Genomic DNA, 12,053 nt, shown 5'->3' with positions numbered 1-12,053 from the left:
CCTTGTGACAGGCACCCCACATCCTGCTGCAGTGCGGCCGAAATCCTGTCCGTCCTCTTCTTCAACGCCATGAAATACGACGCGGCTGACCCCGGCAACTATAACAATGACCGCTTTGTCCTGTCTAAGGTGAGGAGGATGATGATGGTGCAGCGGCTGTTCTGATCTCTAGGCATGGTGTGCGGCTGCTGATTCCCAGCTTGCCAGTGACAGGTCCTTGGAAGGATACTTTGAGATGGTGAATAACCTGTGCCCCTCCAGGTCCTTGTATATAGGGGACATGTCTATTACAAGCTTGTAGCACAAGGGTCTCCAATTCTGTGGTTTGTCTTTCAGGGTCATGCTGCACCCATCTTGTACGCAGCCTGGGTAGAAGCCGGCTACATCAAGGAATCGGACCTCCTCAACCTGAGGAAGATCGACTGTGACCTGGAAGGACATCCAACTCCGGTATGAACCTGGAATCCATGGGGGGGTAGAATGGGTGCATCTACATGTTGCCTAATGCTGTAAGGACATGTTCACACAACGCATTGGAAACTTTTTCTTTCTTTTTTGCAAATGAATTGTGTGAACATGTCTCAATAGTGACATGGCCATCTTGGATCATGTTCAGAGATCACCTTTTTTTAAAAAAAAATCTGTTACCAGGTTTGTCACCTAATCTGAGAGCCTCATAACATAGCGGCAGAGATCCTGATTCCAGTGATATGTCACTTACTAGGCTACTTAGTGTAATTTCGATTAAACCACTGTTTAATCAGCAGGAGATCATCATTACAGGACTACTTGGCCTGCTTCAGGTAGTCCAGCATATTCTAGATTTGCAGCACAGAACTGATTTTTATCAAAATGACAGCAATCAGTTCAGTAAGTGACACATCGCTGGAATCAGGGTCTCTGCCCCTACATTATGCTGCTCAGATGGGGAAGCAAAAATCTGGTGACAGATTCCCTTTAAACCAGTTTATTCACACAAGGTATGAAGTTACTTCTCAAAGGTGCTGTATCTGCCAGCAGACACTTGGAGAAAATCACTTAATGTTTAAGAAGCTTTGCAGATGTCTTGCTTTATTCCTTTTAATCAGGACCTATCCTGAGACATGTCGTTGGCAGAATTAATCTTGGCCATAGCCAGTTATTGCAGCCAAAAAAAGCCCCAGGAGGTCTCTTTAACCACTTAATTTATGGAACAAAACCTCTAGGAATCGGTCATGTAGGTTCTGTATTATATGGATAGGCCAAGCTTTCCTTTTATTTGGCTAGCTGCCACTTAATCCCCCCCCCCCCCCCCCCCCCAAGAACAGGCCGGTCACTGGGGATTTCAGACGTCTTGAGCTGTCCACTTCAAGATGGAACGACAACTTTTATAGGGTACTTTTGTCAAGTGACTAACTTTGTGCATATTTGCAGCCGTACTTGGTTTTATAAGGCGCACCCCAAATTTAGAGCAAAATAATGGGGTCTCTTACAAGCGCCGGCTGTCCCGAGAGCCTCGCGCCGGCTGTCCCGAGAGCCTCGCGCCGGCTGTCCCGAGAGCCTCGCGCCGGCTGTCCCGAGAGCCGGCTTCAAAGAAATGGCTCCGCAGGTGACATGTGCACAGATGGAGCTCTCGGCTCAATGACAAGCTGAGAACTCCTCTGCGCACGCGTCATTTTCTTAAGTCCACTGCCGGGAATCAGCAGGCCAGAGGCGGCACGTGCACAGATGAGATCTTAAGCCGAGAGCTCAAGCTGCGCATGCGCAGACTCCGGGCGCCATTTTGAAGTCTGCACCACAGACGGGGCCCCTGCCTCATGGCTCGCAGGATCTCCCCTTGCCTCCTGTGAACCCCCCTTCCTCCATGGGAAGTTTTGGGAATAACTGGACAAAAGGTCTCATGACAAAAATTAAGATACTGGTGCTTCCGAATATTTATACCTGGCTGCGGTAGTGCGGCCATACTAGTTTGGTAGTAGGAATCAAATGACAGGTTCTCTTTAAAAACTAATGAATTTAGTACCACACTTGTTGTCCAGCATGACGTGTACCCCCTTGCCCAATGGTTGGGTTCTGGATGACACCATGACCCTTAAGAGGCCCTCTGTGAACTTATATCTTATCGCTATATTCTTGGCTCTCTTGCCAGAAACTTCCATTTGTGGATGTGGCCACTGGCTCCTTAGGACAAGGTCTGGGGGCGTCTTGTGGAATGGCGTACACTGGAAAACACTTTGACAAAGCCAGGTAAGAATTGTCTGGTAAATGGTATCAAAGACCTCCATATGACAGTCCGATGAGAAGTCTCCATTACTCTCTGCCTTCAGTTACCGGGTTTACTGTCTGCTGGGTGATGGAGAATCCTCCGAAGGAGCCGTGTGGGAAGCCATGGCTTTCGCGTCTCACTACAAGCTGGACAATCTGGTAGCAATTTTCGATGTCAATCGTCTGGGGCAGAGTGAGGCGGCTCCTCTTCAGCATCAGACGGACGTGTACAAGAAGAGATGCGAAGCTTTTGGGTACGTTGGGTGCCCCATCCTCTACCATACACCGGCCTATAGCCTAGACCAGGGGTGGGGAACCTTTTTACTGCCGGGGGCCATTTGGAATGTTCTACCAACCTTCGGGGGCCGCACCAAATTATCAACTTGAAAACGACCAGGCTATATTTGGTCACACAATTAACTCACCCCTAATGTGGTGGCTGGAGCGGCTGCGATGTTCGGTGATATTGATCATTTTGTTTCTCACAACTGCTTTTCCAGGTTTGTCTTGGTCTGGAGAGGCTGGGGGCATACACATCACAGCAGAAGCTGGGGCATATACATCACAGGAAACATTGAGGCATATACATTCCAGGACAGGCTGGGGCGTATACATCACAGGAGGGGTGTATAAATCACAGGAGATGCTAAGCATGTGCAGCGCTAGGCGGCGGCACAAAGTGGCTGCACAGATTACACAGCACTGAGGGGTTACACACAGTACTAGGGGGTAGACAGCACTGCATGGGGGGGGGGGGGGGCAGCGATGGGTTGCATACTCACAGTACAAGGGGGAGGAGGAGTCACATAGCACAGGTCCGGGAGGCATGTACAGCAGGAAGGCATCTGCTGCACCTCTTCTGCTGTGACTGGAGCACAGCGTGCTGTTTACCCTGCCCTCAAGGTAAACCCTCAGCATGCGAGCACAGTCCGGGTTCAGTCTAGAATGTATGGGCTGTAGTCAGGTCCCGAAAAGAGCCCGTACATTCTAGTACAGGCTGCAATCAGGATCTGTAAATAGCCTGTACATTCTAGCATTTACCCATAACGCACTGGGATTTTAAAGGGCCGGCGGCTGGCAAAAGCGCAAGTGCCGCTCGAGCACTGGGGTAGCCTGGAATGTGCCCGGGGGCCGCATGCGGGCCGGAGGTTCCCCACCCCTGGCCTAGACAGTGTTCATATACCTTCTCATATGTTTGCAGGTGGAATACCTATGTTGTAGATGGGCATAATGTGGAGGAATTGTGCTGTGCCCTATGGCAGGCAGCCAACGTGAAGGATAAACCCACAGCAATCGTTGCTAAAACATACAAGGGAAAGGGCATTTCTGGTAAGTACCAAGAAGTAATGGTCTTGGAGATGCTTCCATGCTGGTTGGAGTCAACTGACGAACTTAAATGCCTTTTAAAGGTGTGGAAAATCAAGACAATTGGCACGGGAAGCCAATGCCCAAAGACAAAGTGGAAGCCATCATCAAGGAGATCCAGGATAACATCCAGACTAATAAGACTCTGACCCCGGCAGCTCCGGTAAAAGATGCTCCTCAAGTTGACATCACCAACATTAAGATGCCAACCGCACCGAGCTACAAAGTTGGTGACAAGGTAAGGAAAGGTCTTGTGTGTAATAGAAGACTGTGCCCACCATGCCCTTGACTAAACTGCATCATGTCTTGCAGATTGCGACCCGTAAAGCATATGGACTGGCACTTGCTAAACTTGGCCATGCGAGTAGCAGAGTTGTCGCCCTTGATGGTGACACAAAAAATTCCACTTTCTCTGAGATTTTCAAGAATGAACATCCTGACCGATTCATTGAGTGCTTCATTGCTGAACAAAACATGGTAATGTCTCCTTTACGGGATTGTCTTGTCTTCATTAATGGGTGAAACTGTAAACAAAAAACTTCAGTTCTTTACTGTTCTCAAGAGGAAAGTGTTAACTTCCATAGTTGACAGCTTTTTTACCACGGCTTTCCTAGGCTGGGGGTGGGGGCTGCGGTGCCAGAATTTGACTTTTTTTTTTTTTTTTTTTGGAAATGCCATACAAGTGGCACATCATATATTGTACTTTTGTTTTTATAGCCGTAGAATAAACATAAACATAATTGCATTATCTTTGCCTGAAGTCAGTGTAAACTCTCTATTTTCCAGGTGAGTGTGGCTATGGGCTGTGCTACCCGCAATCGCACTGTGGCATTTGCCAGCACTTTTGCAGCTTTCTTTAGTAGGGCTTATGATCACATTCGTATGGGCGCCATATCTCAATCCAACGTGAACCTTTGTGGCTCCCACTGTGGAGTATCAATTGGTGAGTGCCCACGATCTTTGTAAATATCTGCCTTTTTTTCTGAACACTTAAAGGGTTAGTCCTGATCCAGTCACATCTGATACCTGCTAGGACACATGTGATGTCAGCAAGTATTATGCACCTGTCCTAGGACACCTGCCGATGGGTCACAATACCTGCCAATTATGCAGGTATTGGACCTAAGCAGAGCAGGACTAACCTTTTTTTAGAGGTTATCCATTACTTTAACATTGTACTAACCTCATTTGGGGTCTGACATCCTGACCCCCACCACCGATCAGCTGTTCTTGGTGCATGTGGCCAGAAATGCTCAGTACCACTGCTGCCCTGTCTTCTGACTGCGGGTGGGAAGTGCACATCTGCTTCCCATTCTAATGAATAGGAGGCGGCTGTGCAGTACCTGGCTTCAATCAGAAGATGGGACATCTCCTACCAGTACCGAGAGCAGCTGATCGACAGGGATACAGGGTGTTGGACCCAGCCAATTAACACTGGTCGGTGTCTAAAGTAGAGGACAACTTTAAATTCTGTAATCTTAGTTCATTTTACTGGATCCACTTGTTTCAGGTGAGGACGGTCCATCTCAGATGGCTTTGGAAGATCTTGCCATGTTCCGTGCTATTCCTTCTTGTACCATCTTCTACCCCAGTGATGGCGTCTCCACAGAATATGCCGTCACCTTAGCTGCTAATACCCCAGTAAGTGTCGTTAACCCCCCCCCCCCCCCCCCCCCATCTCCCCCTAAAATTGCATTTCAATGGCTGAAATGATCCGTAACTCTATAAATTAAAATTACCAAAAGAAGACCATACAGAAAGCCATAAAATATAATTTTATTAGTGTAAAAATAAAAGCAAGGTATACAAAAGAGTGATTGAAAGAAACACCAACAAAAACAAAAACAGCAGGGGAGAGATGAGTGAGACAAATGTGCCGGTATAAAGCTTTGTATGCACAGCACTGCTTATACTGTCAGAAAGGTGGAACAATTAAGTGCATAAGCAGGCAGGATCATAAATAATCAGAAGTACAAATGACAGTCAGAAATACACCATCACATTAAATCCATAGTGATCAGAGTAATATCTTCAAAATGATCCATAGCAATTACCTAATGGCATCTCCTCCTGCTGGTGCTGGCGTCCGTCCCTACACGTGTTTCAGCAAAAAGCCTTCATCAGCGCCCCCTGATGAAGGCTTTTTGCTGAAACACGTGTAGGGACGGACGCCAGCACCAGCAGGAGGAGATGCCATTAGGTAATTGCTATGGATCATTTTGAAGATATTACTCTGATCACTATGGATTTAATGTGATGGTGTATTTCTGACTGTCATTTGTACTTCTGATTATTTATGATCCTGCCTGCTTATGCACTTAATTGTTCCACCTTTCTGACAGTATAAGCAGTGCTGTGCATACAAAGCTTTATACCGGCACATTTGTCTCACTCATCTCTCCCCTGCTGTTTTTGTTGGTGTTTCTTTCAATCACTCTTTTGTATACCTTGCTTTTATTTTTACACTAATAAAATTATATTTTATGGCTTTCTGTATGGTCTTCTTTTGGTAATTTCAGTTTTGTTTGTACATACAGCCTGGGCATCTATGCCCATAGCATTACATGCATGGAACTTTTTTGATACTTTGGTATTTACCTTCTATTACTTTTTATAATATTATTTGGGTTATTTTGTTCCAGTGTACTTGGCATTCTTAGTCATTTAACTCTATAAATTAGTCCGGAGCTGCTCTTTGCACACAATCTCTCCTCCCTTGCTTTATAGGGTATCTGTTTCATTCGCACCAGTCGTCCAGACACCGCGATAATCTACTCTCCCGGAGAAAAGTTTGAAATTGGTCAAGCAAAGGTATAAAATAAAGGTGTTGTACCCCACGACCACCTTCCCTTTTTGGTTTTTAGACCCTAAATTTTTTATTGTCCTTATACAGGTTGTACGTCAAAGTGAAACGGACCGCGTCACGGTTATCGGTGCTGGCGTCACCTTGCATGAAGCTCTGGCGGCAGCGGACGAGCTCGCCAAACAAGGTGACCCTTCTAAGACTTATTTTTCAGGCTTGCTCTTTTGGGGGAGGGAAGCTCCAACATCTGGGGCATCATAACCAACAATCCATAGATGTGCAATTACGGCACTGACTCATGGGCCGCTTCTGTTCCCCCTAAGGTATTAACATCCGTGTGATCGATCCATTTACCGTTAAACCTCTGGATGCGGCGACCATTATATCAAGCGGCAGAGCTACTGGAGGGCATATCATCACCGTGGAGGATCACTACAAAGAAGGTAACCTATGCAGTAATTAAAGAAACCAATGAGTTTTCTGGCCATATCCTATTAAGAAAATCAAAACTTGTAAAGGTAAAGTGGTCCCCCCCCCCCCCCCTTTCCAAAGCTATTTGGCCACACCAAGGGTGCATCGATCGCCTGGGCCTGATGTCACTTTGTGCTGACATTCCCTTCCAAACGTAAAATGGTGCTTCACCATTCCAACCTATAGGTGGCACTATTGCCGTTCCTTAACACTAGAAGTCCAAGGAATTTCGAGCTCCATAGGGTTCCAATGGTAGAAATGTTAAATGACCCCTCTGAGACTTCTAGTGTTAAACCACGGGTCTCAAACTTGGCTGGGTAAAGGGCTGCGTATAGAGAAATTTGGGGGGGGGTTTAGGGTTGGGCGCACTTTTTCAGGACAGTGACATTTTTTATTGGTACCCCATATATATATTTTTTTTTTTTTCTTGTGTAATAAGACAACTTTACAATTGGCACCATAGTCACTTTGTGCAACAACCTGTAGTAATGTTCCCATCCTGGTCCTCATCTTTCAGTAATGCTCCCCATTCTGTAGTGTGCCCCTCCTTGTCCCCTTGTAGTAGTTTGCTCATCCTTATTTCCATCCTTCAGTATTGTGCTCGATCCTTGTGCCCATCCTGGTCCCTTGTTGTACCATTCTACACTTTCTTCTCCCCTGTCCTCCGTTCCCTCGGTGTCATACTTTCCTCTGCTTCATGTGGCACGTGTACCCAATAACGATCGAAGCCATTGTCAGCGCTTCGTTTCACCACTACCGCACAGTCAAGTTCTCAATAGCAGCCACCAGCCAATCTGAAGAAAGCAGCTAACGTCATAAGCGTCAGTTGCTTGCCTCTGATTGGCTGGCGGCAGAACTGAGTTGTGCAGAGAGCTTGACTCCGCAGTTCCAGCAAAACATTAATCTGTAATAAACCTCTGATGGCTGTGACTGTTACTGGGCCTTTGGGCCACAAGTAGCAGCCTGATGGGCCGCATGTGGCCAGCACATTTGAGACCTCTAGCTTAAAGGGAACCTGTCAGGGGCAATATGCACCCAAAGCCACGAGCAGTTCTGGTTGTATATTGCTAAGCCTTGCCTAACCGTCCCTGTATATAGTAGCATAGATCTTTAGAAAGTGTTTCTAAAGATCTTTTACCGTATGCTAATGAGCGAGAGGACTAGTTCCCCGGCCAGTCAGCCCCTTAGCATGTTAGTACACCCCTGCTGTTCTGGGTGCATATTGCACCTGACCGGTTCCCTTTAAACTCTGCATACATGTTGTGCAGTACCAGCGCTGTGGTTCGCCTTCAGAATATGTAATCGGCATTGACTCTAGGGCAATGGGAATGTTACATACGCGGCATGTCACTGGTCTATATTAATTGACCTACCTTTATATCCTAATCTCTCCTTCTTCCAGGTGGTATAGGGGACGCAGTGGCCGCCGCTGTCGCAGGAGAACCCGGATTCGTTATCCAGAGCCTCGCCGTTAAGGGTGTACCTCGTAGCGGGAAACCTACGGAGCTATTAGAAGTGTTCGGCATCAGCGCAAAATGTATTGTGGACGCCGTAAAAGCCACGTTTGCAAATTAACCAGACTGTCTGCCGTAAAAAAGCACTTGTCCTTCCACATAAAGCACTGTCTGATACTAGTCCGTGTAACTGGCCTCCACATAACATGTCCGCTACCTCCGTGTAACATGTTTAACAATCCTGACATTTCCATATGACACGAGCTGGTCTCTAGAGCTCTTATTCCATGTTTTGTCTGTTTTATCCTCCACCGTGCACTTAATAAAGCAAAGTTGACTAAATGTTCTTATGTTGTGGTCTATAGAAAACCTAAAATTGTCAGAAGTTCGAGCTCTATAGGTTATAAGATGAAACACAGAAGAAAAAACGGAGATTAAATGGCTAAAGTAAAAATAGTAATTTTATTCATCATAATTAGTATAAATATATATGAAAAAAATTCACACAATTAAAAACAAGGTGCCGTAGATGTTCCAAGAAAGAGGGGGGGGGGGGGGAAGGTAGGGATTGGAAACCCACCCTATCTTAATTCCACAAGAGGCGGACACATCCGTATTAACTTAAAGGGGTGTACATGGGGAGCATGACATGTAATACTACCAATGAATAAATGTATCTAAATCGAAGGCAACCATTAGAGGGATTAGGGCTATTGCACATATTCGTTCATTCAATTCATTGTATTGCTCTCTATCCCAGCCATAGTATAGGCAGGGTATGAAGAAGGGGGATATTGCCTAAACCACAAAGTTATTAAAAAAAAAAAAGTCTCACCCATAAAACCGTAACCCCACCGACGTGTCCCTTACTGCCTGGAAACCTCCGACGCGTGTTTCGCGATGTTATAATAGACCGCTTCGTCCGGGAGAAGATGTACAGATTGTCTGGAGCACTCGCCCAATTGACAATAGATTCCCAAATGATTCCTCTGCTGAGCTACAACTTCTGGATTAAAGGGTTATGCCAATCTTCAAGATCCTATCCAATTTGTAATATGAGCGAATACCTCCAATTAGAAACGTAGTATAGTTCTCCTGATCAGCTATGTTGCCTACCTCATGTGCAGGGCATTGCAGCTTGGCTATCTAGGCTTGCAACCCCTCAGTGAGCTTTAATTGCTTGTGGTCATGATCATGGATACCTAAGGTTCTGCAATGCCCTTTACTTTAGCTATGTCACTTACCTCATGTGAAGGGCATTGCAGGACCTTAGGCATCCATGGTCATGCCCATGAGCAATTAACGCTCACTGAGGGGTTTTAAGCATAGATGGCCAAGCTTCTATGCTCCTCACATGAGGTAAGCAACATAGCTGATCAGGAGAACTAGATTACATTTCTAACTGGACGATTTATTACACATTTAAAAATTTAGTTCCTAAAGGGGTATTCCCATCTCCAATATCCTATCCAATGTGTAGTTGTAAAATTGGCAAATACATCCAATTAGAAATGTGATCTAGTTCTGATCAGTTATGTTGCTTACCTCATGCGCAGAGCATTGCAGCTTGGGTATCTAGGGTTACAACCCACTCAGTGAGCGTTATTGCTTGTGGCAATGATCATGGATATTCCGGGTCCTACAATACCCATCACATGAGGTAAGTGACATTCCCGTTAAGATGTCACTTACCTCAAGTGACATAGATGAATGGGAACATCACTTACCTGGGTGCATTTGAAGGGCATTGCAGGACCTTAAGCATCAATGAGCAATTGATGCTTACTGAGGGGTAACGCTAGATACCACCAGCTGCAATGCTCTGCACATGAGGTAAGCAACATGGCTGATCAGGAACTATACTATATTGCTTACATCATGTGCAGAGCATTGCAGCTTGGGTATCTAAGCTTACAATCCTCAATGTTAATTGCTTGTGGTCATGATCATGGATATCCAAGGTCCTGCAATGCCCTTCACATGAGGTAAGTGACATGGCTAATCAGGAACGTCACTTAACTCATGTGAAGGGCATTGCAGGACCTTTTGGATATCCATGAGCAATTAACACCTCACTGAGGGGTTGTAACTATAGATATCTACACTGCAATGACCTGCACATGAGGTAAGCAACATTGCTGATCAGGAGAACTATACTAAATTTCTAATAAGAGGTATTTAGTATGTTGTAGATCAGAATACCTTATCACAGGTCTGAGGCCATTCACCACTCTTGTAATTAAAGGAATGACATGTAAAAGGTCTGATCTGTTACTAAAAAGTCCTGGCCGTAGCAATATGTCGCCATTTGATGGCGACAAAGTCAACATTGAACACCTGCAGAATAATGCAGGTTTGGTGATAGCAGGAAGCTTTTATTCAAGAGGCTTACAAACCGATTCACATGCAACTGGTCACTAGATTCAGTCTCAGCCTGGCTGCATGATCAGAGACTGATATTTACTGACGTGGTTTTGACCACTTAAAGCCATGGGCAATAGGTATAGATTTGGTTAGTGCTGTGGAGCCCCTTATCACCATTCCAGGTGATTGACATGTCTCATGCATAGATGAGGACATGTCAATCAACTAGAGCGGTGCTGCAAAATAGCTTCTCTGAAATTCTGGAGTAGTTCAGGGTAAAACTTGGCGGCAGTTGGGCAGCCAGGCTGATCAATGCTCCTTGTGGTATTGGCCAGCATTAGAGAAGCTGGTTGGATGCAGGGCTGCCATGATGTCACGTGATCATCAAGCTGTAATTACCGATAACTCTGGAAGGGAGTACCCTGTACTCAGTACAGGATCTTTTTAAAAGGGAATCTGAGAGCAGCATAATGTAGGGGCAGAGATTTTGCTTCCAGTGATGTTACTGGGCTCCTTAGTGTAGTTTTGATACAATCACTGTTTAATCAGCAGGAGATTATCATTACAGGACTACTTCTTGTGCTGCAGGTAGTCCAGCATCTTCATCAGCTCTGTATTACTGCTACATCTGCAGCAGAGAATGCATGGATTCTTATCAATGACAGCAAACGGCTCAGTAAGTGACACATCCCTGGAATTAGGGTCAGTCTCTACATTATGCTGCTCTCAGATGGGGGGAGCGAAAACCTGGTGACAGACTCCCTTAAACAGAGGGCAACGAGTGGAAGCAGAAGAGGTCGTACTACTATTGGACAATATTTATTTATTTAATTTTTTTTTTTTTTGTAAAAGGTTTCTCAAAGGAGACCGGAGGCATGGTTTGTTCTTGAGATGCAGGAGATATGGTTCCCAGATTTGAGACAGGACAGGGTGACCATGTAAACTATATAGTGGAGTGTGTAATTGGATAGATATCTATCTGTGTATGTATAATATATAAATAAGATAATTATATATATATATATATATATATATATATATATATATATATATACACACATACACGCATATACATACATACACACATATACATACATACACACACACACGCATATATACACACACACACACACACACACACACACACACACACACACACACACACACATATACATATACATACATACACACACATAGACATATACATACATACACATATACATACACATACATACACACACACACACACACATATATATAAATATATATATATACTAGCTGTACAATTCGGCTTCGCCTGGGTTGATAACTGTTGTTAACAAAATAGAATGTATTAACTCCCGGGATAGTAA

The 12,053-nt window shown here is 45.1% G+C and overlaps 1 protein-coding gene across 1 annotated transcript in view; it reads left to right on the top strand.

Annotated features, from left to right (window-relative positions):
* The window catches only part of TKTL1 (transketolase like 1), a 10,244-nt gene extending 1,565 nt beyond the window's left edge, over positions 1–8,679 (top strand). The window contains exons 2-14 of the mRNA XM_075324191.1: positions 12–129; positions 337–450; positions 2,129–2,226; positions 2,307–2,498; positions 3,446–3,573; positions 3,654–3,847; positions 3,922–4,086; positions 4,396–4,552; positions 5,120–5,250; positions 6,337–6,420; positions 6,503–6,599; positions 6,736–6,855; positions 8,286–8,679. Coding sequence (XP_075180306.1) covers positions 12–129; positions 337–450; positions 2,129–2,226; positions 2,307–2,498; positions 3,446–3,573; positions 3,654–3,847; positions 3,922–4,086; positions 4,396–4,552; positions 5,120–5,250; positions 6,337–6,420; positions 6,503–6,599; positions 6,736–6,855; positions 8,286–8,458 — 1,771 coding nt within the window. The 3' untranslated portion in view covers positions 8,459–8,679. The remainder of the gene's footprint in view (positions 1–11; positions 130–336; positions 451–2,128; positions 2,227–2,306; positions 2,499–3,445; positions 3,574–3,653; positions 3,848–3,921; positions 4,087–4,395; positions 4,553–5,119; positions 5,251–6,336; positions 6,421–6,502; positions 6,600–6,735; positions 6,856–8,285) is intronic.
* Positions 8,680–12,053: the final 3,374 nt, after the last annotated feature.

Source organism: Anomaloglossus baeobatrachus, chromosome 9 (genome assembly GCF_048569485.1).
Source record: "Anomaloglossus baeobatrachus isolate aAnoBae1 chromosome 9, aAnoBae1.hap1, whole genome shotgun sequence".
NCBI lineage: Eukaryota > Metazoa > Chordata > Amphibia > Anura > Aromobatidae > Anomaloglossus > Anomaloglossus baeobatrachus.
The sequence above is the reverse complement of the archived record's forward strand: the minus strand, read 5'-3'. Positions and strand labels throughout refer to the sequence as shown.